The sequence below is a fragment of the Argiope bruennichi genome, chromosome 5 (assembly GCF_947563725.1).
Source record: "Argiope bruennichi chromosome 5, qqArgBrue1.1, whole genome shotgun sequence".
In the NCBI taxonomy this organism is placed as follows: Eukaryota; Metazoa; Arthropoda; class Arachnida; order Araneae; family Araneidae; genus Argiope; species Argiope bruennichi.
Genome location: NC_079155.1, coordinates 114219539 through 114247166, shown reverse-complemented (window position 1 = coordinate 114247166; position 27628 = coordinate 114219539). Strand labels below are relative to the sequence as shown.

General features: G+C 31.7%; 1 protein-coding gene across 1 annotated transcript; it reads right to left on the bottom strand.

The window, feature by feature from the left end:
- Window positions 1–34: 34 nt before the first annotated feature.
- Window positions 35–26707, bottom strand: LOC129968948 (tektin-5-like). The gene is made up of 8 exons (XM_056083314.1): window positions 26574–26707; window positions 19562–19742; window positions 16463–16622; window positions 14319–14389; window positions 7050–7202; window positions 5072–5288; window positions 4161–4315; window positions 35–420 (listed from the first exon to the last, which is right to left on the bottom strand). Exons 1-8 carry the CDS (start codon window positions 26683–26685, stop codon window positions 192–194), a joined length of 1278 nt encoding a protein of 425 aa, XP_055939289.1. The 5' UTR covers window positions 26686–26707; the 3' UTR covers window positions 35–191.
- Between the last annotated feature and the right edge of the window lie 921 nt (window positions 26708–27628).

Sequence of the window (27628 nt, the reverse complement as noted above, 5' to 3'; positions counted from 1 at the left end):
TTCATTGCAAGGTTTTTCCTTTGTTATTAACGAATTATTTTGTATTTTTAAAACAAATTCGTCACATTCATTATGACCTGCGAATTTTATTCAAATTCATTTTAATTAACGTTACGTTCAGAGTTTCACAACTCATTGCGGTTTCTGAAAGAAATTCAATGGTGAGAGATCATGGAGAGACGATGGCGGTTTTAAAGATCGGTGACGTAGTCCTGCAGGCCCACCCCTTCGACGGCAACGGTTCTTCGAAGGCCCAAGCAATTCTCCCGTTCTATGAACAGCTTCTTCGTGAGCTTTTCCATCAACAAAGTTTGTTCCAGTTTCTCCTCCTCCAGTCGACTCAGCAGTTCCTTGTTGCGTGTAATACCTTCTGTGACAAATGCCCCTCTTTTTTCGATGTTTCCCAGTTCTTTTTCTAGCCTGGGGAGTGGTAAAAATGTTTGTCATTAATTCAATGCATAATTTTCTAAAAAAAGAATACAGACATATTTTTGAAAATGTATTTCTGAGTTAATGCCTCGTGGTATCTCTACTAATAATAAAGATGAATGTGTGTGCTAATCCTCTACATGCTTGACCATTTGACCTAGTCATGCCTGATTCATGCCTGACCATTTGACCTAGCTACTACATTGGCATATGTACTTTGCAGGGTGGGAATGTGTTATTCAAAGTGATTTTTTAAAATATTAATCAGAGTTTTAATTAAAAATTAAGCGAAATTTTGAATGTTTTTCTATTACAGCTTCCGAAAATATTATAATACAAAATTATTATTACACCATCTTAAAATTTAAATAATTTGTCTTTTTAAATGATATTAATTTGATAGTCGTATAAATTACGCCAGAATTTTGGTCATTTTTAAAGAGTATTTTTGCTAAATTTTCTCAATAGGTTACATTGTTGCTCTAAAATTCAACCTTCTTTTTCATTATTTCATCTAATAATTAATCATATGATTTCTTTCCATTGTTAAAATCTAAAGAAGAACGATTCATTTAATTCTCTATGCAGCTTACAAGACGAATGAAAGAGTAAAATGACAGTATCGTGAGAGTTAGAAGGCGAATGAATCGGAAATTTACATTTTTAATTGAGCTATGACGTCATAGGACTAGTCTCCATTAGGAAGGTTCATATACTCAATGAACGAAGCATATGCAGAGCAATTACTCGGCTTTAATGCCTGACAATATAGTGGAATCACAAACATGAAAATATATATAACTGAAATTCAAAATAGAAAATATCCTCTATGAACTAGCTGGTAAAACGACTGGTGCAAAGGTGACTAGTTCATGAATAAGCCAATACTGCAATAAACATTTTCGCTGAAATTTGGATATTACACTAGTCGATGTTATATAAAAACATTTACTACAGAGATTCTGAAAATTTTATCTTTTTCTCCTTAACTTTACCCTCTTCTTTCACCCGATCCTATGGATTTAAGCTTTTTTTTTCAGAGCAATTGATGGAGAAAGGGTAATATGGGAGGCCCATATAAACAATTCAGAATATGCTTCTTAAAAAGAATAATTTTTTTCTTTCATTATGATTTTTCTATACATATACCTGCTGGAACTTCGTTATTTTTTATTTTATCCATTTAACATGCTGCTGGGTGTAAAATGAGCTGTTTTAATGTTTTTTCATTATGAATGTTAATGTAGTTAATAGTCAGAACATGTGCAAGGTTACCGAAAAGCACGGCATAAATGCCCATCACAATTTGAAGATTAAATTTACTTTACTTAAGGGAATAATAGATATCGCATTTTCCATCGAGATTCAACTGAAAATAAATAAAATCTGTATTCCCAGCGAAACATTTGGTCGCCGAAGGCGGTTAGCAATTTACAAAGCAGAGTTTATTTACGAAAAGTTACTTTCTCCATTGGAAGTTTAAGCTTAGATTTTGATACGAATTTAAAATCTGAGTATTGGAACTACGTGCTGAATTTTATTCATTTGGCTTGTTGTGTTTTTGAGTTAACTGAGATAATACCTGCAGACATACCCATTTTATATCATCATCGGATACATCCCTTCATAATCCTTATAATGTATTCTTCATTATATGGATTATGAGTAGATGGGGCTTTCAGGGCTAATTACTATTTGGAAATATGTCAAATTAATGGAACCAAAATTTTTGATGGTTATGAAATTTTTATTTAAAACATTATGTGAGTAATTAAAAAAAATGCCACTAATTCAGATTTAAATTCGATTACTCAAAAAAAATGTTAGATACTGTTTGAAAGAATAAAGTACAGAAGTGCGAACTGAATGCAATACACTGAACATACTGAATGCAATTAATTTATTGTTCCTCCTTTATTTTGAGTTTATTAAAATGAAAGTAGGTGGCGTAATACCAGACATATTTCGACACGGTGTATAAGAATGATAAAAAATTTACGAAATCTAATGTAAAACATGAATTTGTGTGAAGGGTAAAATGAGCGAAGATATTAAGCTCACTCTCTGTATTTTACACAGCACAATACCATTAATGCGATTTTGGCCATAAGAATGTATTAAAAGATGTAGCAGCTGCGTTACTCTATCTTCTCTTTTGGATAATAGACGGCAATGACTGATCAGGAAAGCATCCGATGGTGCACAGCGATTGTTATTATAATAAGATGAGATGCTGTTCTTTTAAGATGGGCGCGCGTTAATGTCTTGTCTTGTCTTTCGTGTTTGTGTTTGCTTTGTGTGAAATATGATCATTAAAGAAATGGTCCCGAAAACATACATCCTCTTGCTTCCACTGCATGGATCATAATGATCTTCATTCCACCACAAAGATGCATATTTCATAAAACAAAATGAATATAACTTTTTAGAGAAAATAAAATAAAGATACTTATTGTATAAAATTAATTTATTGAAATGTTTAGAAATTTCAAAAGTCAAACCAGTTTTAGAAAGTGAAAAAACTATGATGGACAATAAATAATGTTGAATTAATAATTGTAATGCTCTCAGCAAGTAAATTTACTGTAGCATATTTGTATGAAAATTAGCCAATTAATAATTAATTAGATATGTAGGCTTATTCACCGTATTTACATTAATTACAAATGGTAAGGTTTCCTTGTAAATAATGGTTCAAAGACAAAATTTAAAGGTTTTGTTAGAGAGTTTTTAACCTTTGAACCTAAATCGAACAATTTCCGCAAGTGACTGCTTTTTGATCGCATATGGTCTAACGAAGTATTCTTTGGGCATCCCTTCAATTCATTTTACTGTTTCATGCAGAAAAGGGGTTAAGACAGAATTTAACACAATCTAAAGAAAATACAAAAGAAGTAATCTGAAAAGCTATAGAATAGAGCCATATATAAAATATGTGTATGATTATTAAATAGATAATACAATAGCTGTGAACATATTCTACTATGTATGGCATGAAATGGACTAAAGAATAATTGTTGTTCGGACAACCAAAAAAAAATCACACAAGAAGTTTTAGTTTAGTTTAGTTATATTAATGTCCCGTTTTAAAATAGGCTTATTTTGGGACAGACCTCGCTATTTTGAACCACGATCACATGACGAGGATGAAACCTGAACTGGCATCCCTTCTTCCAAACTTTCTCACCAGCGGGAGGATGTTTGCCCCGGACGGATTTAATGTGCTCCAGACCCGCCTACACGATGGTATTTCGGTGGAATCGGATCTCAAACCTGAAAACCTCCGGCTCCGAATCCGAGACCTTACCATCAGGTCACTGTGACCCTTAAAAGTCACGCAGAGAATTATCATTATGTATCCAAACAAATTTTTTTGATTCTTTGTGTATTGTGGTTAAATTTTGTCTTCTTATCACTATTTACCAGGAAACTATAACCATTTTGAATAACTTATATGCTATTTTCATTTCTTTCACTTTAAACGACCAGTCATCAATCAGCTCTTCAACGCACGACACACGTTAAATAAGCCTCGCAAATTTAACTCTAAATTTCGCCTTTTTTAAGAAAATAAAAAAGGAATGTGCAGCATGGCTTGATGCCAAAACACAATTAGCTTGATATAAGATAGCAAGCGCCATTAATTTTCTATAAGACAGTGACGTCAAGCGAAAAGATTCTATTTCAAATTTTTTTAAATAATTTATAGTAATTACGTGTACAAATCTTACCTTCTAACTGGGGCGTCCCTTATGTGATCCGCCCCTGGACGGTAGGTGAGCGTCTGCAGGCGCCATAGCTGAAGATTTTTGCCTCTGTTCTGCATGCGCATGTCATCGTTCAGGGAAGCCAGACGTTGCTTTGTGGATGTGATGTTTTCTCCCACCTGAGCAGAGGAATTATTTGACTGGTCATCAGGTTTGGTAGTGTGAATATAGGGCTCTAAACGGCCATTATGACAAATAGAGAGTGAGAAAGACATTGATAATGACAAACTGAAAGCAAGGACATCGAGTAAAGAGCGACATAAAGAAAGACCATAAAAATTAAAAACCAGCGGTAATGATTTCCCCCAAATTTTTCGCATATTCTCAATAAAGGTCCTCCCCCCCCTTCCGTATAAAATTATTGACCGTGGATAAGGGTGCAATTGCAACTGTAGTCACAAAATCCCATAACAAGCTTAAGTCATTGCATTTTTGAGCAATCGCTTTTACATGTTTCTGAAAGTACAGACAGACAGACAGGCAACTAAACCGTTGTTAGTTTTGTCTCAAGCTTTGATAAATGTCTACACAACAGATGTTAAATACGTGTAGAGAAACTATCTAGCTCTCTTCATTTTGTAATTATCGTGTTAAATTATATTCGGACAACCGGATAGATGGATTTCTCCTAAACGGATTTTATTCAAAATTTGATTTAAATCTGCCAATTTGATGTAAAGACCTTATACCAAATTTCAACAGTCTAGCTTAAATCATTTTTGAATGATCTTTGTCCCAAACAGACAGACGGATATTTTCCAAAAATGTGTTTTTCGAACTCGGGGTGATTTGTCCAAATCTCGAGTTCGAATTTTTTGACGATTGCAATGCTTTCTCTGTTTTTAAGTAGACAAGAAAGAGGAAAGACGACGTACCGTTTGAAGGCGGTTCTGAACATTAAAAAGCGCCCTCTCATCTCTCTGCACAGCCTCCTGCAGAGCTTTGCTAGTCCGGAACCACGCATCAGCCACTCGACTGAGCCCATCTTTCACAGTGGCCGCTGTCCTCAGGCAGCAAGTGGAGGCCTCCTGGCGAGTTGCCACTGATTTCTGGATTTTATCTGCCAGATCTTTTTCCCAGTCTTCTTCTGTGCTAGAAAACAGCATAAGTTATTTTAAAAGAAAATGAAATTAGCCTGAATAAAACGAATGGAAGCAATCATTTACAATTGTACAGAATAACACATATTTGATCTGAAAATATTCGGACACATTTTTTTATATTTGTCAGATTTATCTTATATTTGTGAGAAAGAATCAAACCCTCCTTTTAAAAAGTACATTTAAAAAGCACTTTCCATTAATTAATTAGATGTATATGAACGGAGAACAAGCGGCCATTGATGGCATTGGTTACAATTTTTTTTGTAAGAATAATAAAGACAAATGTATAAAGACAATCTTTTTTTGATTTTTTAAAAGATTAGTAAGAATAACAGAATATTAGAGAAAAATTAGGCCTTTGGTACTATTTACATTGCTTCGTCATTATAAATTATTAAAAGAACATAATTTTAAATAGTAAACCAAACAGAAGTAATGATTTTAATATTTAAAAAAATACTTTTCTACGCTTTACTTTTCCAGATTCGCTTTGAGTTTTAAACTTTCTGTTTGAACTTTGTTGCTATTTCTCAACAGATAATTTAGCGATAAGATTTCGATTCAAAAATGGAGCAATCATTGACTTTAAAACGCAATTTAATTTCAACTAAGTATGGAGTTCAAAGCATTTTCAAGTGGGTTATTCATCTACTTGAGTGATTGTACTTTAATCACCTGGATACACTTTGCTTATATAATATGCTTCATTTTTACTTCAATTCAATTTAAGGTTTAAGACCTAACAAGTAAATTTTATAGTTCCATGTTCAGGAGTTAAAGTAATTTTTAAACTGAAATGAGTAAATGATTTATTGCAACATTTTTGAAATGTCAAAGTAGCTTATCAATTTTGAAAAGGAATTTATGGTTTCTTTCAGAATTTTTAGCTGTCATCAGAAAGCAGATTAATAATAAAATGAGAATCACAAAATAGGAAGAAAATATATTATTTATTCAAAATTTTTTAAAATCTAAATTTATATATTTATCAAATTTCTTACTATCAGATTTTTATTAAATGTTTCTCGCCTGCTAGTATTTATCATTTTAATTTGATTAACTTTTACTTTGTTAGATATTTTTACATGCTTCAAAAATGTTTAACTACAGATCATAAAATTTTTATGTGCATTAAAAAATGTGTAATTTTGAAATTTTAAACTTTTTTTATTGTTTAAGTGATGATAGGGAAATAAAATGTTTTGAAAGTTTCAAACCAAAAGTAGTCTTAAAATTAAGATGTAAATAGTATAAAAGTAATATAATTTTTCCTCAATAATTTATTTCCAAGCTTAGATTAATTATTCTTTTATGTTTATTTCTTTGTTTTACATAGAATTTTACTGAATTATATATATATTTTTTTTATCAAAACCGATAAAAAACAACAGAATAGAAAGGTAATTCAAATAATAATAATAATAATAAAAAAAACAATAAATTGCTACTGAAAGTGAGTCGCAATGATGACGATATCAATAAACGTGATTGAATTAAACATTGCATTATATTAGTTATTTTATTTTCTTAATTTGATTGGATTTAAATGACGAATCAAATTTCGATATCCTATCAATTGATTTTGTTGAAGTTTTATTACATTAGAAGTTTACTGTAATATCTGAACACTTTTAACCTAAAACAAGATCTTGAATTACTGGTGAAGGAAATATAACGATTGCTTTATGGGGCCATTTTTTCCCCTGTTCAATTCGGAAAGTGAAATAAATCTTATCAATGACCTACTCACTTAGGGTGGTAAATTTGATCCGAGGGATGGTCTTCGGGCTTGTAAGGGAAGCTGAGAATGGGTTCTGCATGCTGAGTTCGTCGACTGATGTTGAGACTGAAGGCTTTGAGTTCCACTTCGGACATGAGAGCTCGACGGGCACTTTCCATTTGCCTGCAAGAAAAGCAAACCACAATTCCATTGTATCTCCTCAATTTGTAGTTTCATTTCAGTAGATGCACTTTTCTTAGGGCCAAAAGAAATAATCATAAATCTACTTCTTTTCAATGAAATCTGTTTCAGATTGCCATATAAAATTTTCAGGCCGGGAGAATCTGATAAATAGTGCGTTGGATTCGCATGCCCTCGGTTGTGAGTTTGAACTCCTCAGGCCGAAGGTTCTCCGTGTACATAGCGGCCGGTGCACCTATAAATCCGTCGTAGCCACAAAGTCCTCCAAGATGAGACAATACCACTGGGGGGTACTGGATCAGAGGTGATCGTTCTTTGATTCAGGTCTAAATTATGATATGTGAATGAAATGTATGAATGAACTCCGCCTCGAAAAAAAGGCTGTGAAGCCAAGTTGCACTCTTGGTCCTAGATGGTGGTACTGAAACAAGTGACGCTAAAACTCGGTGTAAAATCGCTGACTTTGTCAAAAGGCTTGTGATTGACAAGTGCCATAAATAATAACATATAAAATTTTTAAAAATACTATAAGTATTTATAACTACTGTCTTATTATATTTTTTAAAAAATATTATGAGAGAAATTGGAACCACTTCGAACAACTCAAGGCGTGCTACATGTTTTAAGTAAAAAAAAAAAAACTTTTTATTTGTAATTAGGAAAATTTCTTAATAATTTAACGGACGGAAGATTAAAATGAAAATGAAATGACAGATTTTACGTTAAAAATTTATAAACGAGCTGTAGTATGCTATCTTTGAATTTGGAACCGAATCTGTCAAAAATTTGACCGTCTGTCGGTTTGTAGTTTGACAATGCAAGTAAATGAAATAATTCAAAAGCGCAAAGACTTAAATGAATGAAATTTGCTATGTGCAATTGCAATTGCAATTCTGCTTCAAATTTTGATTTCAGTCGGTTGGAAAAAAGGGCGAAAATACATATCCAGTTTTTATGGTAGTTGTGTCAAAGATTAATCGATAAAAATAGTTAGTGTCAGTGATCAGTGAGAGTGGTCTTTCCAAAATTCCTCGAATATTCTCTAATAAACTTATAATGCCAGAGAACCCCTTGCCTGGCATTGGCGTTCAATAGTTGCTAAATATTAACCGTTGGCGAGAATTTAGCCTTTCTGCTGAATCTATCGTATCATTCTTGGCGAGTTAATTAGCAATTAATCCCTGACGGAAGAATAATAGCATCCGAAAATTGAATTTGTGTTATAGACACGCTTTTCCTAAACGATTAAAACAAAGATTGGACACAAAACATACTTTCAAAATTTCACTTACAGTCACAAAATACTATACCTAATTTGATATATTTAAGTCCCTGCGTTTATGAATAATCATGTTTACATGTTTCTGAAAGTACAGACCGACAGACAGTTAACCCACTGTTGGATTTTGACCTGTAATATTTCCCATTTTTCCACACATGATAATTGGCATTCCGGCCAGATGTAACATCACCCGTTTCTCCACAAATAGTTAAGTGCCTACGGACCATCAGATGGGGATCCTCTTCACTTGTAGAGTCATTGTGTCTCATCATTTGTTGTATCCAGATAAAGAGTCGTAGATGTGTGTTTCATCGTTTCAAATAGATCCATCATGTCTTCAAGGGAGAAGAACGTCAAAACATCCAGATGTTAAACTTCTTTTCCATTATGAAGACACTCCTCAAATCTTCAAGAAACGATTAATCACCAACATTCGTTGTCATTAAGTGTCTAAATCAGGTGAGTTTCAGCCGGTGTTAGCTGCGAATTGATTATAATTAACATGTGTTCGGGAGGGGTCATCTGCTAAGATGGTTCATTAACAGATATTTCCACGATCGACTGGAGATCATTGAGGAATCATTGCTGAGCAGCGATTGGATGATAAGGAACTCAAGTACATCAATGAGAAAGTCACAAGCTGAGACCTGATGGAAATAAAATGCATTTTTTTTGTTTGAAGAGAGAGAGAAAGGCGAGAAGAGAAGAGACCAGTGAGAGGTGTCGAAGGAGATTCGGAGAGACGTCGGTGTTCGAAGAAAGTGTTCCTGATTTTGTGAGAAGCTCTGTGTGTTAGGATCCCCCCGATAAAGATCGATGGATTACCTAAGCGGCCTCTTGAGTAGCCGTTTGAGGTAACAGCCTGTTAGCGTTTTTTGTGTCTTTTCTCCAATTTGATTGAGGAACTATTTCATGATTAAACTTTCAACTGTCGTGTGAATTTTGTAAATAATATTAACCTAGGTGAGAATAAGTTGTTTTTGTGCACTTATATAAGGCTGTAAATAAAAGAATTGTTTTGTTACTTTACTCTCTTATTTAATCGGTCAGGATCAAGAAATTACAGCTCAAAATTTGAAAGCTGTCTACTCTATAGGTATTCAATCTGTGTCGAACTTTATCATCTAGCTCTCTTCGTTTCGTCTTATCGCGTTAGCCTATATTCAAACAGCCGGATACACAGCCTTCCTCTGAATAGATTTTCTCAAAATTTGATAGAAATCTGCAAATTTGGTGTAAAGACTGTATACCAAATTTCATTCGTTAAGTTCAAAGCATTTTTGAGTTGCTTTTATCACAGACAGACATTTCCTGAAAACGTGTTCTTCGAACTCGGAAAGATATAAAACGTGGAAATTCGTCAAAATCTCGAGTTTGAATTTTTTGAAGATTACAATACTTTCTCTATTCGAGAAAGTTAGATTTTTTTTAGTGGCAATAACGATTTCAAGGTTAATAATGGAAGGCTTATATCCTTTTCGGGAACTTCATTGGATAGTTTTTAAAACTATCGCTGGTGAAGAAATTCTACTCCAGTTAATGATGACGCTTCCTACAAAATGGTAAGAAAAAGAAAAAAGATATCTTCCTGGATAAGGTAAGAAAAAGATATTATTGAAAAAAATTGTATTCTCCTGATGATGTGCATATTACAGATGAAATTGATTTGTTCTATCATTTGACACCAAACAAAACAATTTCTTTAAAGTAGAAAACTATAAAAATAGGAAGAAATCGAAGCAGAGATTGATAGCCCTGCAATTTTCAAAGAGTATTAGTACTGGCAAATTGGTCTATTAGTCATTGGCAAGTATGCGAAGCCAAACAAATAAGAAGACTTGAATAAAGGAGGAAGAAACTTCAATAACTAGTTGCTTGACGTTTATAAAAAGATGAAGAAAAAGAAGAAAATATATTCTTTTTTTTTTCTCATTCCCATAGTTGATTACTGAACACCAAATGACATCTAAATAACATAAAAGCCTTTTACTTTCCACCAAACTGTTCGTCGAACTGCAGCTTTTAAATTTAAGCTTCATTAAGTATATAAAGAGATACTACAGAAAAAGATTAGTACAGAACTTTGTTTATAATCTGGCTTTGTTTACAATCTCCCATATACTTACGCAATTGATGTAAAAATGCAATTCAGTAACGATATTCGAGATCCAAAATTAGTAAAAAAGCTCCATTCTTTGAAGGGAAAAAAACAAAAAAAAAACAATGAAAATGCGAGTTTTAACCTTACAGAAGATTTACGTCTGTTAGTGAATCATCGCACACCTTTATTTTCCATTTAACGCTGAAGATTTCTTAAACGTAAATAATGATGTGCAAGTTTTCTGCAGCGTAAGTGATGAAGATATTTTAGCAGAATTGACAATTATTTAGCACAGTGACAAGGAACCGACAGTTTTCTAAAATATCTTTTCTAAAAATATCTTTAATTAGGACTTTGTTGCAACAGTATTAAATAGTTTTGCCGTGCATCTGAACTCGTTAGATAGGAGGGAACATATGTGCTTGCATATGTTATTTTGCAACAAAAAGTAAGCAAAAGTTTTTTTTTTGTTCTTTTTTAAATAAAATTCTTTTTTTATTGTAATTTTCTTATGAAATTAACTTATATTTATATCTCATTTTTATAAATATTTTTACATTGTTTATTTACTATTAGTAAAAGTTTTATTTTGAAGTTGCAAAAAGTATTAAGCGATTTAAAGTTTAAGATTTTTTTATGTTCAAACAGTCTATAAAGATAATCGATTTCCAATGAAGTTTCCAATGAAGTTGGTTAGTTTATTCTACGAATTATGTATTTTGGAATTTTGGACGCCTACTTTTCAATCGATTGGATCCAAAATTTAATGCTATAATTTTGGTCACAAAACAATATACCAAATTTCATCTGTTTAAGTAATTGCAGTTTTGAGTACCACATTCATATGCTTATGAATAAATCGTCTGAAAGATGGTCCTTCCAATGACGTATATGGTCCAATATTTAATGTACATCAAAAAATTTGATAATAATATAATGAATTAAATTTCAAATATCCAGCTCACTGTGCTTTTGAGTTAACATTTTCAAATGCCTATGGAACAGACAGAACAGATAGGAATTCGTTAAAAACACTCTGCGTCTTTGAAGAATTTCGTTCAAAACAATAAAAATCTGCAAGTTTAGTGTTAGGACTAGATATCAAATTTGCTCTCTTCAATTCAGTGCATTTTTGAGTTATTTTTGTTTACAAATAGACGGACAGACTGGCATAATTTTAAAAATGTGTTTTTAGTATTCAGAAAAGTCTGAAACATAAAGATTTTCTAAGTGTTCGAACCCGAATTTTTTGACGATTAAAATTCTTTCTTTTGTGTACTAGATTGGCGGGAAAGTTAAAAAAAAAATGTCTAGGCTAAGCAGAATTGTTGGGAGTAAATTTCTTAATTGAAGATCTTTACAATGAAAAAAAATATTGAGCATTTTATGAAAAGTATAATTTAAGCGAATAATAGATATACGAAATTCTCAAAATAAATAAATAAAAAAAATACTAAACTTCTACGTATACATTTTATTTTCGAACTTTATGACTGCAAGTAAATAAATTATGTGTTTTCATGAAACGTGCTGAAATATCAAGTACCATGCGAAGTGCCATCGTTCAAAATGGCGGACATTTTAAAAATGTGTGAAAATCTGTGAGGGCCTTTGTATAACCAACAGGAGTAGTCTTCTCAAAACTTTCTCGCATATTCTGTAATAAAGGTGCTATCCCAGAAAAGCCTTGAATGGCTTTGGTTTTCAATAGTCACGAAATGTCAATCTCTGGCTTGAATTTAGCATTTTTATTGAATATATTGTGGTATCTTTGGCGAATTTTTGACGATTGATCTCAAATTGGTATGCGGCTAATGGTATACGCAACTCTAATTAGTATTTTAAACACATTTTTCCCAATCGACTGAAAAAAAAAATGTCACAAAACTACATTTGTAGTCACAAAATCCCATACAAAATTTGATATATTTAAATCATTGGGTTTTTGAACTATCGCGTTTACATGTTTCTGAGGGTGCAAACCGACAGGCAGTCAACCCTCTATTGGATTTGGTTCAAAATTTGGTTGATGTCTACTGTATATATATAAGATCTGTGTACCGAATTTTATCTGTCTAGCTATCTTCGTTTTGTAGTTATCGTGTCAATTTATATTCGAACTGAAGGACAGACACACTTCCTCTGAATGGAGTTAGCTCAAAATATGACAGAAATCTAAATATTTGTTTTTAAGCCTGTCACCAAATTTAATCCGTCTAGCTGAAAGCGCTTTAGAGTTATCTTTGTCGCAAATAGACAGACAGGCATTTTTTAGAAATGTATTTTTCGAACTCGGAGGGGGGGGGGATCTAAAACGCGGAGGCTCTTCAAAATCTCGAGTTCGAATCTTTTGACTATGTTACGTATACTAGAAAGTAAAAATGTATGAGGTACTGTTGTTTCTCTATCTTTTAAAGTTTATTTTTTGCTTTTTCTCTTCATTGCTGTCTTAGAACGCTAGTTTTGGAATTATAAATAGGTTCTAACTGCATTTAAAAATTTTTATTATAAGAGTCACGTTTCCGTGAAAAAAAAAAGATATTGCTATTTGAAGATTTCGAAATTATGTAATCTTGTGTGAAGTAGATTATATTTACATCAGTTTTGAGGGCAAAACATATAAAATCAGCATTCAAAACTTTATTTTGTTCCCTCTAACCGTATATAGAATCTATCGGATTTTTTTAATAATCGTTCTTCATATTGTTCCATAAAAAGCTTACTTTTCTGAGGGTTATCTCTTAATAATTACCGAGTAGAAAATCCTAATGTATTTAATAAAGTTTTAACGAATGACTTTGCTAATGAAACTTTTTAAAAACCCATTCCATACCTCTATAGTATTATAAAAAATTATGAATGGAAGGTTTTCTTTACTTATTTTTTATTTGCAGATTTATTCCAGAATTGCTAGCCTAAATCGATTACAAATTATCATTCTAAACCGTAATAATTAAATTTATTTTTTTGTTATTATTTTTTTTTGCAGTTCAGAAAAGATCAATGGCACATACAAAAGATAAAAAAAAACGCTATTTTCGCGATCTTTCATCACATTCAATTTTACAAGAAGAATTACGAAATAATAAAATTATTAAGAAATAAATCTTTTTTCCTTTAACTCCATCCCTATAATTTAATGATTTCATCGTCATTTAAAAATATTTGAGCAAAATTATTCCAAGATTATTTTTAAAAAAAACCCAATTAAGTCGTTTTCTTATCCAACAAGATGAGAATGGAGCATTTAATTTTAAATATACAGATAAACCGCGTGGAATATAAAAATAATATTTGTATGCTTATAATTACAAAAGAAGTTATATTATTTCCTAAACTATATTGGAAATGTTATACGAATTTCAGAATCTACAAAACTTGCACATTCAGTTATATTCTTGAAAATATCACTTGAGTACTGAAAAAGGATCTGAAAACTGTTATTTCAATGATTGTGTGTTGCCGAAACAATAGTTTGAAATTTCATACTTCGAGTATTTCATTATTAATTTTTATTGCTGCCAAAAAAAAAATAATTTTCAATCTGAAGTACAGATTCTCTAATTATTAAGAAGGCAAACACAAGATGTTCAGGTATCACACTGAATATCTATGGTTATTTAAAAAATCTTATCTTGTTTGACTTGTGTCCTGTCTTTGCAATATGAGCTACATCGTTAAGAATTTCTTCTTAAGAGAAAAGTATGGCACCCACCTTTGACATTCTTTTAGATCCCTGAAGCATTGTTGTAAGTCGCCATCTGTTTTGAGGGCTGCGTGGAGCTCCTGAAGTAGAAAAGGAATAGAGATTCATTAGTAAGTTTTAAATTGACACATAAAAACGATCCTAAGCGAATTTTGTTATGATGACGTCGATTTCAGACACGAACTTATCATGCATCTTAATTTTTATCTATTCTTTTTTTTGCATCAGGATGAAATTCTCTTCGCGTAATTAACAATAGTTTCAGTTTTGATTTCAAACTAAGAATGGTATAACTGTCATTAATTTATTTTTGATTTTACTTTACATATGTAGATGAAATAATAAATACATACGTATATATTCCATAAAAAGAATTTAGAAATATTCTAGAATTTAAAGTTTAATAATAATAGAAGCATAATGGATTTTACGAGGGTCAGTTAAAAAGTTAGCTGTACTGTTTAAGAAAACAAAATAGGATTGTAATTTTACATTAAGTTTATTTTATACCAAATTTCATACAAAGTCTACTTTTTGATGAACTTAACTCCGTTATGTATCGAGGAGTAGCACAACATTTTCAGTGCCTATTGCAAAGAATCCTGCTCAACATCCGATAACATTCTTAGATTGAAATTTTCACCAAGTCATATGAATGATATCGTCGCGTTGAAATTTTTTATTTCATGGGACTAAAAATATGAAAGTCACAAGGTGAAAGGTGTGGGATACAAGAAAGTGATTACATACTTCCCGCCTTTTCAGAAATTTCCATATTTGTTTTAATATGCACAGTCCTGCATTGTTATGTAGGATTCAAAATGTCTTTCGACAGTTTACTTGGCCATCGAGTTTTAAGATAAGTGAATACGTTGAAAAGTCTATTTTTTGACAAAACATGAAACGAGTTTTTATTTAATATTCTTAATAATTCATCAACTTTATTTATAAAACTGTTTCGAATTTTGTTTTTAAGTCCATGTTTTAGGAAGTTACTCTGATTTTTGTATTGGTATATGCATTTTAACGTTATTTTAATCTTAAAAATTATTTTATTAAATTCTTATCTTTGGTAGAGTTTTCTTACGAAAAGACTCTTAAATTTAAATCTAATTTATATTTTTTGCTCAAATTTGATATAGTAATTTCTGAATATATTCCATTCTAAGAATGGGTGGGAATACGACTTATTTTTTAATTCAGAAATTAGATAATATATTTTTTAAGTTATCTATAATCTGCAAACTATAAAATTTTAAGCAAATTACTTGATGAGACTAAATCAAAAAATATGTGTACCTCTTTTTAGTTAAGAAAAAATGCCCTTTTTCCAACTTTAAAAAATGATGTTGTTTAACTGGTATATTTTGGTTTCATGCATGTGTATTTTAATCTTTTTTATGCAAAAATTAAAAAAAAATTATTTTAGAACATTTTTCAAATAAATTCATCCCGAACTTAGTCACATACTCTAAGTGATTTTCGCAATCTTTTTATTGTTGCACAGAAAATGCAGTAATCGGGACACCTTTTGCTTTGAACTCTGTATGCACCAAACCTTATTTGTCGAAAAACAGCATCAGCTTCATCTTTCCCGCAGATGGAACAGTTTGATATTTCATTCGAGATGGAGAATTTAAATGTTTTCACACAAGGTAGCCACTTTTCATTTCAGATGAAAATATATTCATATTTTTTTTCTGATTATTAGACAAACTAAAACTATACCGTGAAAGCCGCTACTCAAGAGAAACAAATAAATATCTGAATTATTGCTCAAAATTTCATCAAATCAATTTTCACCGAAACTTTTTACGAAGAAGTACTGCAATATTTGACTGATCTGTATAGATATATAATATGTTACTTTACGATATTTTTTAGGATAATGTTTACAGCCTGCAGTAGATCTCCAAATCGGATCAAAACATACAGTTCGGCAAGATTGTAATTATGCGGTTTTGTGATTCAAATGAATATTTTTTTATATAACAGTGAAATGAATATATTTTTTATATAATGAATATTTTTTACTATATTTTCTTAAATTATCCACTTATAACCTTTCTATTTCCCGAGAAACACGAATGTTTAGAGCCTGAACAAGTCTTTTCAGATGATTCCACTAGGAGAGAGTTTTGCAGTTAACTTACCTCTAATTGAAGTCTATCGATATCATCTTCCTCTCTGTCAGGCCTTCGTTTTCGAAATTCTGCTGTCATTTCGGACACCCTGGTCACGTCTGAGAGGTACTGACGGCGTCTGAACACTTCTCGCTGGTGAGCTTCCACCCGTTCGATTTCTTTAGCAAGCCTATAGATGCAATAATTGTCAGAAGCTTCTATTCAATTCAGCAACTGTTTAGAGAAGATGGAATTTCCAATTCCGAAGCAGACAAATTGAAATGGCAAGAGGCATAATATCTTTTCCTGAGTACCATCAACTGTGCTTTTATCGAAACATTTGACTCAGTTGAATACTATAATGTTCCGATGATTATTTTGTATTTTGTAATACCTCATTGTTTTTGATAGAGTTGATGAATAGAATCAGTTCACTTAACGTGATAATAGTATTGCAAATGTAGCCTCTCAAATCATTTAACATCTAAATACGTATTTATTTCTCTAAGCTGTGGCATCAAGTCCTTTTTCCTATTACAAGAATCCCTGAGAATTCGGAAATTGCTACTAGAAACCCTGGAATTCGCAGCACTTTTGACATGCATCGAATGAGCATTAATTGATTCCTACGATGACTTATTTGTTGTTTGATGAGTACCTTGTTGGTCGAAATTGCACGATGATAAGTGGATAGCTATTAAATCTTTTTTCTTATCAAAAATTTAAATTTCTTTCAATTATTTGGACAAATATTTATTCACTTGAATCAGTATTGTTCAGTATTGTTGTTTCAAAATTGAGAAAAGTGTTGTTTTAAATTTCGATCCAATTTTTGATCTTAAAGGGATGTATTTATATTTATTACTGTATATTCCTCGTCAAATTTCAACAAATATCCCTCTTTAACATCGTTTTCCGTGTACTCTCGTATATTTCAGTTTACCTTTGCAAATTCTAAAAGACAACATTCATTCATTGCAAGTTTTAGTATTTTTCTAATTGTTAGCCAATATCCCACTGATGTAATGACAATAAAATGACTCATATATTTTGAATTTGTACTTCATGGTGATTATTATTGATTGATTGAATATTTTCTGATTGTTTTCGAATATAATATTCCTTGTTCTACCAATGCCTCCATATGCAATAAATTATTCGATGCTATTATTTAATTTTAAATATACAGATAAAACTCTCTTAAAAAAATATTTGACCTTATTCGCTTGCACTTGTGGTTAATTGGCATCAATAATACAATAGATTTTTCACGCATTAATTACATTTTGAAAATTTCCTATTTTTTTGGCATTGTTTGGAATGGCTGTTGATTTCACACTTAGCCTTACATTGCATAGGGGTTCATATTTATGTACCTTATATATATATACATTTAAAAAATTAATTATGCATAATTTGGCAATTAACTGATCAAAACAATTCGCCAATTAAGTTTTTGATTTTATAAAAAGAAACTTTTAGTAAAGGCACTAATCAAATAAAGAGAATCTTTTAAATTGATTATAATTACAATATAGTATCTAAAACATTTTTTTCCCATATTCGTATAATTCATTCATGTCGATTTGAACAATTAAGGTTGGAAAGTAGAAAAATAATAATAACAGAAAAAGAAACATATAGGGGAGAATGAATATTACTCTAATGATATAGATTATCACCACTTTCTCCTGTTGATTGTACACTCCCAATTGGCTTCTCATATAGAAATCAAGTTGGAAATTTCAGATTCTTTAATTTGTTAACATCCAACTCAAGTTAAAGCATAAATTTAGTAATTTATTTTATAAAATTTGGTTCAAAATACTATTATCAAGATGATCATAAAATTTCATGCCAATCTTTTTCCTAAAAAATCGTCAAAAATCAATAGAAAATTATTTTAAGCACAGCATACATCAAGCACATTTGATATATGTATATATATAACAGAAATTGCTTTCGAATTCTTTGCATTAACTCTAAAATAAATTGAAGGGGAAAAAGTGACGTCATTTTGATTTCAAAATCTGGTTAATGGGTGGTGTACCGCAAGGACATGAGCACTAAATAGTAATCGTGGTGGAAGGTGCATGGGTAACATGTGCTTTGATTCTTTAAGGCTTCAAGTATATCATTTCGTTGAAGATGTGCCTATTCTCTCATCTGAGTAAATAAACCGTTAGTTATAAGAAACGCGTATATCATCTGTGGACAGCAGAAGAAAAGTAAGGACAAGCACTCCGAAAGGTAGAGCATTTGTTATAATTGCGAAATTACGAAAAGTCTGGATAACAGATGTTAGATGGCCTACCTTAAAGACATGATAGCACTATCATACTTGTAAGGCAGTTCATCTAACAGTGATGTGTGAGATCAGAAATCTGAAGAAGCATAAGTGGGGTTTCAGAGGCAATGAAACGTTATGTGGTGCAGACCAAATCGCTCTTAGAACATGTTCTTCGGAAAGTTCTGAAGAAACGTGTTGTTTACTTAGAAGGAATTCTGAGGTTAGACATGCTTTTTACTCAAGAATATAACAAACCTGTGTGTTCTAGCCTTCCGCTACTTAAGATTATACATCATTTAACAAAACTCGGGCAAGCGGACGACTAGTCTTCTAGTTTTTTTTTTTTTTTTTTTTTTTTATTCGATCCAACTAACCTCATTTTTGTCCAGATTTTGATTTCATCTTTAATCTCTAGATAGAGTGAACCTTGTAAAAGGAGGTTCATACATTTTTTATGTCAATTGTGTAAATAGAACATTTGACCTAGATTTATTAACTACGCATTTTTGAGTAAATTAAATTTTGCTTTCAGTATGTCACATTGATAAATGCTGGTTGAACATCTTTTGGAGTTTAGGAATACATATTAATTTGCTAGGTAAAAAAAAGAAATAATGAAATGAGATCGAACATGCGAAACAATGAAGGAATTCCTTCCATAGAAATGAAATTTAAATGTCCTATAGGTAGGACATTAATGCAGTGAAATATCTATAACAGTAGGATTTTAAGGCTGTAAAATGAAACCTAAATATAGAAACTTATCATAACATGATTATGTTTAGTAATTTGTTTCGGCATCTCGCCTTTCAGTTTTGGATTTAGTCAGAATCCCTTACTTATCGACTTCTTTATTGAGGTGCTCCTTCCACTGTCGCACCTTGGCGTCACGTGAAGCGAATGTGTCTCTGATGCTGCTTTCACCAATCTTGGTGGTGGTTTCGCACCAGTACTTCGTGTGCCTTCCTCTCTGCTGGGCATTGGTGGCGTCCAACAGCAGCTTTTCCGACGGGGGAAGAGCTGTAACAGATGAGAACTCATTTTATTCAAGTCACTCTCAGCAGAATAGCAAGAAAATGACTGCCTCAACGATTCAAAGTCAATATAGTAAATAACCGACTTAAAGAAAACTTTTAGAACAAGAATATCGCTATTACCACTGATTTATGAAATACCGTAGGTAAGCAAATGTTAAGGATCTAAAAAGCATGAGATTATATCGCGCAGCATTTTCTTTTCACGTAACAAGTGTCAGGAAAAGCACACCTTCATTTATCTGTTTCTAAAAATTGTAAGCCGTTGTACTGGCCTGGGGTAGCGCATCTTATCCGTGATCTGGGCTTCCCGAGTTCTAGTCCTGGTTTGGGCATGGTTGTTCTTTACCCTGTGTCCTATCTGTGAGGCGAGTGAAAGATTCCCCTTGTAAAAAGAGGTTGTGCAAGCGAGTGTGTGAGTGTCATCTTCATATGAGCTAGAAGTCAGACTTCTGACCTCAGGTGTTCAGGGGCCTTTATACTCAGAAGCTACTGCATAAATTCGGATCAAATCGCTGACTTAGTCAGAGGGCTTGTCAATGGCAAGAGCCATAAGTAAAAACAAAAAATGTAAACATTAAAGTGTCAAAAATAAACATTATTTTTCATATTTACCCTATTATCTGATCTTTGATTGTATACAGGAAGTGCAGAACCTGCTCGCTCATTTTTAGAATGAGATTTTTTTCTTTTCTTTTTTCCATCATTATTTTATTTTTAGTATTCTAATAAGATAATATTTTCTATTTTTTTAGCATTTTTGGCGATGTTTTGTTCTATTCTATATAAATGCGAAATACTTTATAGGGAAAACTTTCATCTCTGTTATGTACTGCAGCTACACCGTATTTTTGCTGCAATAAGTCAGGTGAAATTTGAAACATTAATGAGAAATTTTTTTAACGCACACTTCACTTTTCTCTATCGAATCTCTCAATATCAAAAGATGAGTCAAAATGAATGAATTTAATATATGAATGATTATGAATTTAACGTATTCTTAAAATTTACACGCATACATTTGTACATATATAATTACTTACAAATTTATTTATTTACAGATTACTTAATTATTAAGATATAATATTTACTTTACTACTTATCTATTATTAAAATGTAGTTATTTTTTAATTAATAATTAATTTATTATTTATTTTAATACCAATTATTCAATAATTTAATTATTAAAAACTTTATTAGTTATTTACTTATTTATTTACTAACAATTTTATTTATTAAAAATTATGCAATTTTTTGAGAAAATTAATTTAAAAATAAGTTATTTTATTTAATAAGAACAAGCACATTATTGGAAGCATTACATTCTATGCAGATAGTAGCGAAAAAAAAAATGATTACAATTTAGCTTACAATAGTACTCATTTAGAAGTGAAGTGATTTAAGAATTTTCGAAATGCGAAGATATTTTTTAATTTATTATATCAATTTAACAAATTTCGTGGAGAAAGATAAAATTGAATATTTTGATTCTGGCATTATTAGTACTTCTGACAAGTGGATAGATACATATTTCAGAAAAAGGAATGTCTATATGGACTTTATTATTACTGTTGAATTTAATCAATATGTGTAGGTGAGTTCATTTTGCAATGTCGGCTATCTCACCTTTATTAAATTATTTTATTTAATAGTCATTCAAGTTATAAAAAAACTCTATTTCTAAAACTTTCTCTAAACAGTTGTTCACCTAAAATATACTTTGAATAAATTTTAAGGCTTATCAACAGGGTCTTGTTTCATTTTAATTACTTCTCCACTTTGGATAATAATTGACCCCAATTTAAAACTAAATTATATAAATACTAAGCCGAATTTTAAAACTTAAGAATAACACTTTTCTTTAAAAAATATACATTTATAAAGGACATGCATGAAAAAAATGTCTATATTTTGTAGTTGTCCAGTAATATATGCATATGAGATGGTATATTTGGGAAAAGAGAGCATATGAAAATCATTATTTTATTCTTCTTCTTAAATATTATGGGAGACACATCAAGTTTCCTGAAAAAACGTTTTTAAAAGTTTACAAAGTTTAAAAAGTTTTTTTATAGGAACCATGACCAGAGGAAGACACAGGCAAAAGTATGGGAAAGCATTTTGCCCTTTAATAATTTCAAAAAATTTATTTGAAGCAGCATTTTGGATTGGGCCCCTGTTAGATTCAGTCCAGACAAAAAAAAAAAAAAAAAAGAGTCCGCTCAATTCAGAAATTAAAGTGAAGCTTGAATTCGAATGATTAAAAAATAAATAATATAGAAAATATATAAAAATGGGGATAAATTAAATTTATATATTATACAATTAAAAATATATAAACTAAAATAACACCTGAGTCATCGATTGATTGTTCTTCCAATGAAGGCAGTAAAAACACATCAGGCGCTGATTGTTTGAATTGCAATGATGCATTTTCAAACTCAAAGAAAGGAGAAGAGTAGATCCAGTGTATGAAGGGTCTTGGTAGGGTCCACGAGAGCTGCAGGGGAGCGGGGGGAGAAGACGACTTTACTTGAGAAATTCGTTAGAGTATTTGTATTCTTAAAATATCATATACAAATTAAACTGTCTGCTAATTTTTTTTGCTGAAAGTTTAGATTATCAAATTTTCCATAAGTGAACATGAGTATCAATCTTATCCCACCAGTGGGATTAGACTGACTTAAAATAAACCAGCGGGAGGAGGTCATCCCAAAACTTCTTACATACTCTTGAATAAACTTGTCATGCCACGGAACGCCGTGAATGGCATTGGCGTACAATAGTACAGAATATTGAATTTTCGAGTGAATTTAGCATTTTTACTGAATCTATAATCCTTGGAAAGTGTTTTGGCAAATAATCCCTGAAATGCGTTTAACAGTATCTAGAAATCAAATCTGAGCTTTAAACGCGTTTTTCTCAACCGAATGGAGCAAAGATTCGACACAAAACTGTATTTGTAGTCACAAAATAGTATACACAATTTGATAGATTTAAGTCATTGCTTTTTGGAATTATCGTGTTTTCATGTTTCTGAAAATACAGTCCGACATACGTTGAACCCTTTGTTGGATTTGGCTCAAAATTTGACTGGTGTTTACACTATGGATATTAAATATGCGTACCGAATCTTATCTGTCTAGTTCTGTTCGTTTTGTGGTTATCGTGTTAACTTATATTCGGGCAGCCGGACAGAGAGATTTCTTCTTCTTGCGTACAGCTGACCACCCCGTCACCACTGAACGTGGCAGTATCGACAGGATTTGTTGCTGCCGACTGCTATCTTTAGCATTGTCCATCCTTGCATTAACCGATTTGTCAAACTGACATTCTCTTCCAGGTAATTGGCCCCGAAGTGGTCAATTACTGTCCTTCTTCCTTATCTACCCATAAAACAATGAAATGGCCACCACTAAGAGAAAATCTCCGCGAAATTCAAAATATCTCTTCAAATTCTCGTTAAACAACAAACAGAAAACTGAATACTTTCAAACTCTCAAATAGTTGATAAAAAACTGACAATTTTTGATATCCTGTCCTTCAGAGTTTTAAGATTACCTGGTACCATCGGTACTGTACTTAAGTCATTATTTACAATTTTCACATTTTTTCTTAACTCCCAGATTTCAATATATTCCTTTAAATAGTGGTAAACAGTACCGATTCCTCCACAAATGCATTTATTTTTTCTGCATTCTTCCAAATCTTTGGAAATATGCAGGAAATCTCCCATGTCCTGATATAATTTGAATTATCAGTGGATGGTATCTTCTTATTTTTAGAGAGAATTCTTCTGAACGGATTTTACTTAAAATTTGACAGAAATTTGCAAATTTGGTGTTAAGACTTTGGATTAAATTTCAATCTTCTTGATCAAAGCGTTTTTGAATTACCTTTGTCACAGATGGACAGATAGACATTTTCCAGAAATGTGTTATTTTTTTTTTAAATTCAGAAAGGTGCAAATCTGGGAGATTCGTCAAAATCTCGAGTTGAATGATTACTATGCTTTCTCTATAATACGCATACGCGAAAATAAAAACTAAACAGTCTGCTAGTTTTCTCGCCAAAAATTTAGTTTACCGAATTTTTCCATAAGTTAACATCCCTATCAATCTTATCAAGCCAGTGGGGTTAGACTGAATAAAAAAAGTCATCGATAAAATTTGCGGAAATTATGTCTCCGTAACTTTGAGACTCATGCTCTCTAATAAAAGTGTTATCTTTCTTCCCTCCTATATAAAATTGTGGACCTTGGGCAAGGCCTTGAGCGCCACGAGTGCACAGATAGATTGGATGATTTTTCGAAACGAGTGTTTGAATTAGTGCTTATTAGAAGTTTAAGTTTTAGTTTGAATTAGTATTTATTTAGTGCTTTTGAATGAGTCTTTTGCAAATGAGCGGTCTGTGTTTCGTAGTATAGTAAAAAAAGAAAAATCGAATATACATTTTGAACGTTCTTTTATCTTATTAAATGGGTATAAGAGAAAAAGTGCAGACAGACAGACAGTTTATCCCTGTTGGTTTCAAATTTGATATGGATCTATATTTTCGAGGCCTAAGTGAAGATTAGTGTGCACCAGCTGTTTGTCGCCAATATTGCAACCCATCGGATCCATCTTATAGCAACCGTACTGCTGTTTTGTTTACTACTTTTTGCAATGGTTGAGTTGTACATAAAGTACAATTACATTATGAAAAATGTTAAGTAAAAAATATTAAAAAAATATCGAATAAACATTTTAATTTTGTTCTTTATTATAATTAAAATTTTATTAAATAAAGAAAGTTAAGCTTATAATTAAAAGTTATTTTCTTCTTTCTTTTTTTTAATGTGAATACGAACAGAAAATATTTATTCTTTTGCAATTTTTAATTGTTAGTATGCGCTTTAAACAATCGTCTGCATTCTCACTTTAAAAGACAGCTGCAATAGAATTCTTCGCAGTTCTCGTAATTCTTTTGGTGTTAATTTCGGTTGGTTACCTTCATAATTTGTTATGTCGGGAGTATTTCGAACCTGTAGAATGGATGAAGGGTGAGTTAAATATGCATATATATATATTTTACGAGTTGATAAAGTTAGGAAAGGATGCTTGTTTGAAATTTTGTATTGAGAATACTTTGATATCGAACGGGCAGAATGGATGTAGGGTGAATGGAATATATTTTTTTTACGAGTTTATGAAGTTGGGAAAAGTATGTTTGTTTGAAATTTTGTATGGAGAATGTTCCGATTGCTTATTTCTTCATTTTTTCTTTTCTTTCGGTTATGTACTGTTTCTGTTATCCACACGGTCTTTATGTTCAATGTGGTAGCGAAGCTACTAGGTTCCCGCTCCCGCTGCTAGCGAAGCCGTAGGATGTTTTTTTTAAGTTAAAAAAAAATTCTGCCCGGTGCCTTCTACAGATGCCGAAGGCATCTGTAGAAGGCATCGGGCAGAATTCCCTCTGAAATCCGTTCGTACAACATCCTTCATTCTTTCTTTTCTATTGATTATGTACAGTTCATGTTATCCACACAGTTCTTATGTTCAGTGTGCTAGCGAAGCTACTAGGTTCCCGCTCCCGCTGCTAGCGAAGCCGTAGGATGTTTTTTTTAAGTTAAAACATTTTGCCCGGTGCCTTCTACAGATGCCGAAGGCATCTGTAGAAGGCACCGGGCAGTATGAAAAAAAAAAAAAATACTTATCAGTAAAAAGTCCTAAGTAGATGGCGGGAAATGGTAACCGTAACTGTTCCGCGGAAATATTTGTTTATTTTGTCCGCCATCTTTATTGGCGACTTGGCATTGTTGGCGCAGCTGGGTGCACACTAAAAGTCACTTTTACCATTTTCGATTCTAAACCAGTGTTTTATTAATCTAATTCGTAATATTTTGGAGTCATAGCATTCACTTATGCTCAGACAGCCAGCTGGCGACATTCTTGGAAAGGATTTCTTTCGAAATTTGATAGAAATCTATAGATCTGGTCAAAAAGATTACCAAAATTTCATGAAGCTCAAAGCAGTTTTGAGTTCTCATGTTCACAGGTAGACAGACGCAATTCCAAAAATGCAATTTTCGGACTCAACCAGGTCTAAAACGGGAGCTTTCGTCAAAATTTGAATTCGAATTTTGTTGATGATTACAATATTTTCTCTGTATACTTCGTATAGGTTAATGTACAAAGTAGTTAAACCGTGACTTTTCAATTAGGGGGTATTGTACCAAATTGTTCAATAAACTGAATTGGAAACTAGCAATAGTTTGGTCAAATAATTTTCTCCAATAGGTCTTCGAATCTTAACTATCTCTTCTTACTTTACATGACACTAACTTTTGAAAGAAAAGATAAACTGTTTTATAAGTATTCTGCCGTACAATGGGCTGGAGTAGGTTCAATTTTAAGTACTAAATTAATTACGTTTAGGCCTTACTTTACAATAATGAACTACGAAATTCATAAAATAATGTAGATTCTTATTGAATACATGCATTTAATTGAATTTATATGCATTTAATTCATTAACATATTGAGTCAATATATTTTTTCATTAAAAATAAATATAGCGCTGTTTAGATAGGAAATGCTTTCTAATAGCAAAAATCTTATTTACCAATATGTACATATATAAAATAATTTCTAATCTGGGATTTGAAATCAAACGTCTTTTATATTAGAAATAGATAAACCTCAAATGATTTCACAAATTTCACTTATGTTTTAAATTCTTTCTTTTTCTGAGCAATGAATGTTGAGTTATCGTCTTAAATAAGATAATATATGCTGTTGGTATTGAAAGAAAAGCTTATATCAAAATTTTTGCTTACCGTCTCCAAAATGTTGAATGCATTTCTCTCCTTGTGTAAAGCGAACATGGTCATCAAGTCTGTTGATACCAGGGATTGCTTGGGTGTATATGGATTTGTGCGCTTCTCTCATTACGAATTTTCCTAAATTTTCGCCCAAAAATTTCCCCCGCAGTTCCCTTTTCCTACCGGTTCGGTGCTTTCTGTCTTAGTTGGATTTTATATCCTTCTTTCGTTTCATATAAACATCAAGTCGGTTGCTATGCGACGGATTCCGTTACGGATGTGATCGATTGTGAAAAGACATCTGAAGTCTGAAATAATTTTTAACTTTTTTTTTTTTCCGTTACGTAAAGTTTCTTTTTAGGTCATGGTTTTTCTAGATGATGGATCTGCTTTTATCATCATCATCTTGTAGACTAATTGAACATTTTTTGTCTCGTATTCAGTACAAGTTTTTAATAGTGCAGTGAAATTGTATTTTGTGATAGAAAAATGCATAACAGCAATTTTATTGCTTTTAATTGTTGAATTAGGTATCTAAAACATGCCTCTAATTTCGAGAGGAAGTGGAAAGTTGAAATATCGATAGATAAGAAGTTATTAATATATGTGGAAAAGTTTAAATAAGGAACTTATTATTGTTTATAGGATCATAAAACGAGGCGACAGAGTGTTATGGTTGCTTAATTAGATCGCGAGTAAATTTTGAAAACGTGGAAATTTGAAAAATAAATTTAATTAATTTTTTATTTGAGGAAATTTTGGAATTAAGGAATTTGGAATTTGAGGAATTTAAAATGTTTAATAGAAAGGGACAATAGATAAAAATTTCTGATGGATATCTGCCTTATTTCATCTGTAGAAAATTGACTTTATTAAAAAATAACAATAATAAAAAAATTAAAAAATTGAAATCTGCTATGGCATTGTTGCTGCTGGCGATAGGCGAGGATCGAACTCGCAACCTTTGGGTTCGTAGCCGAGTAACAAGACCACTAGACAAAAGAAATTTCTCATGTCTCGTAGCTGTTATCTGGCTTATAAAGCGTCACCACATTACTCTCCCTTCAGTT

Excerpts from the sequence above, each read along its gene's own strand:
- LOC129968948 (XM_056083314.1), bottom strand. The coding sequence starts at position 26,685 with ATGAGAGAAGCGCACAAATCCATATACACCCAAGCAATCCCTGGTATC. Across the intron at positions 14,390-16,462 it reads TCGATAGACTTCAATTAGAG|GAGCTCCACGCAGCCCTCAA; the intron begins GTAAGTTAACTG and ends TTTCTACTTCAG. Across the intron at positions 7,203-14,318 it reads GATCTAAAAGAATGTCAAAG|GCAAATGGAAAGTGCCCGTC; the intron begins GTGGGTGCCATA and ends CTTTTCTTGCAG.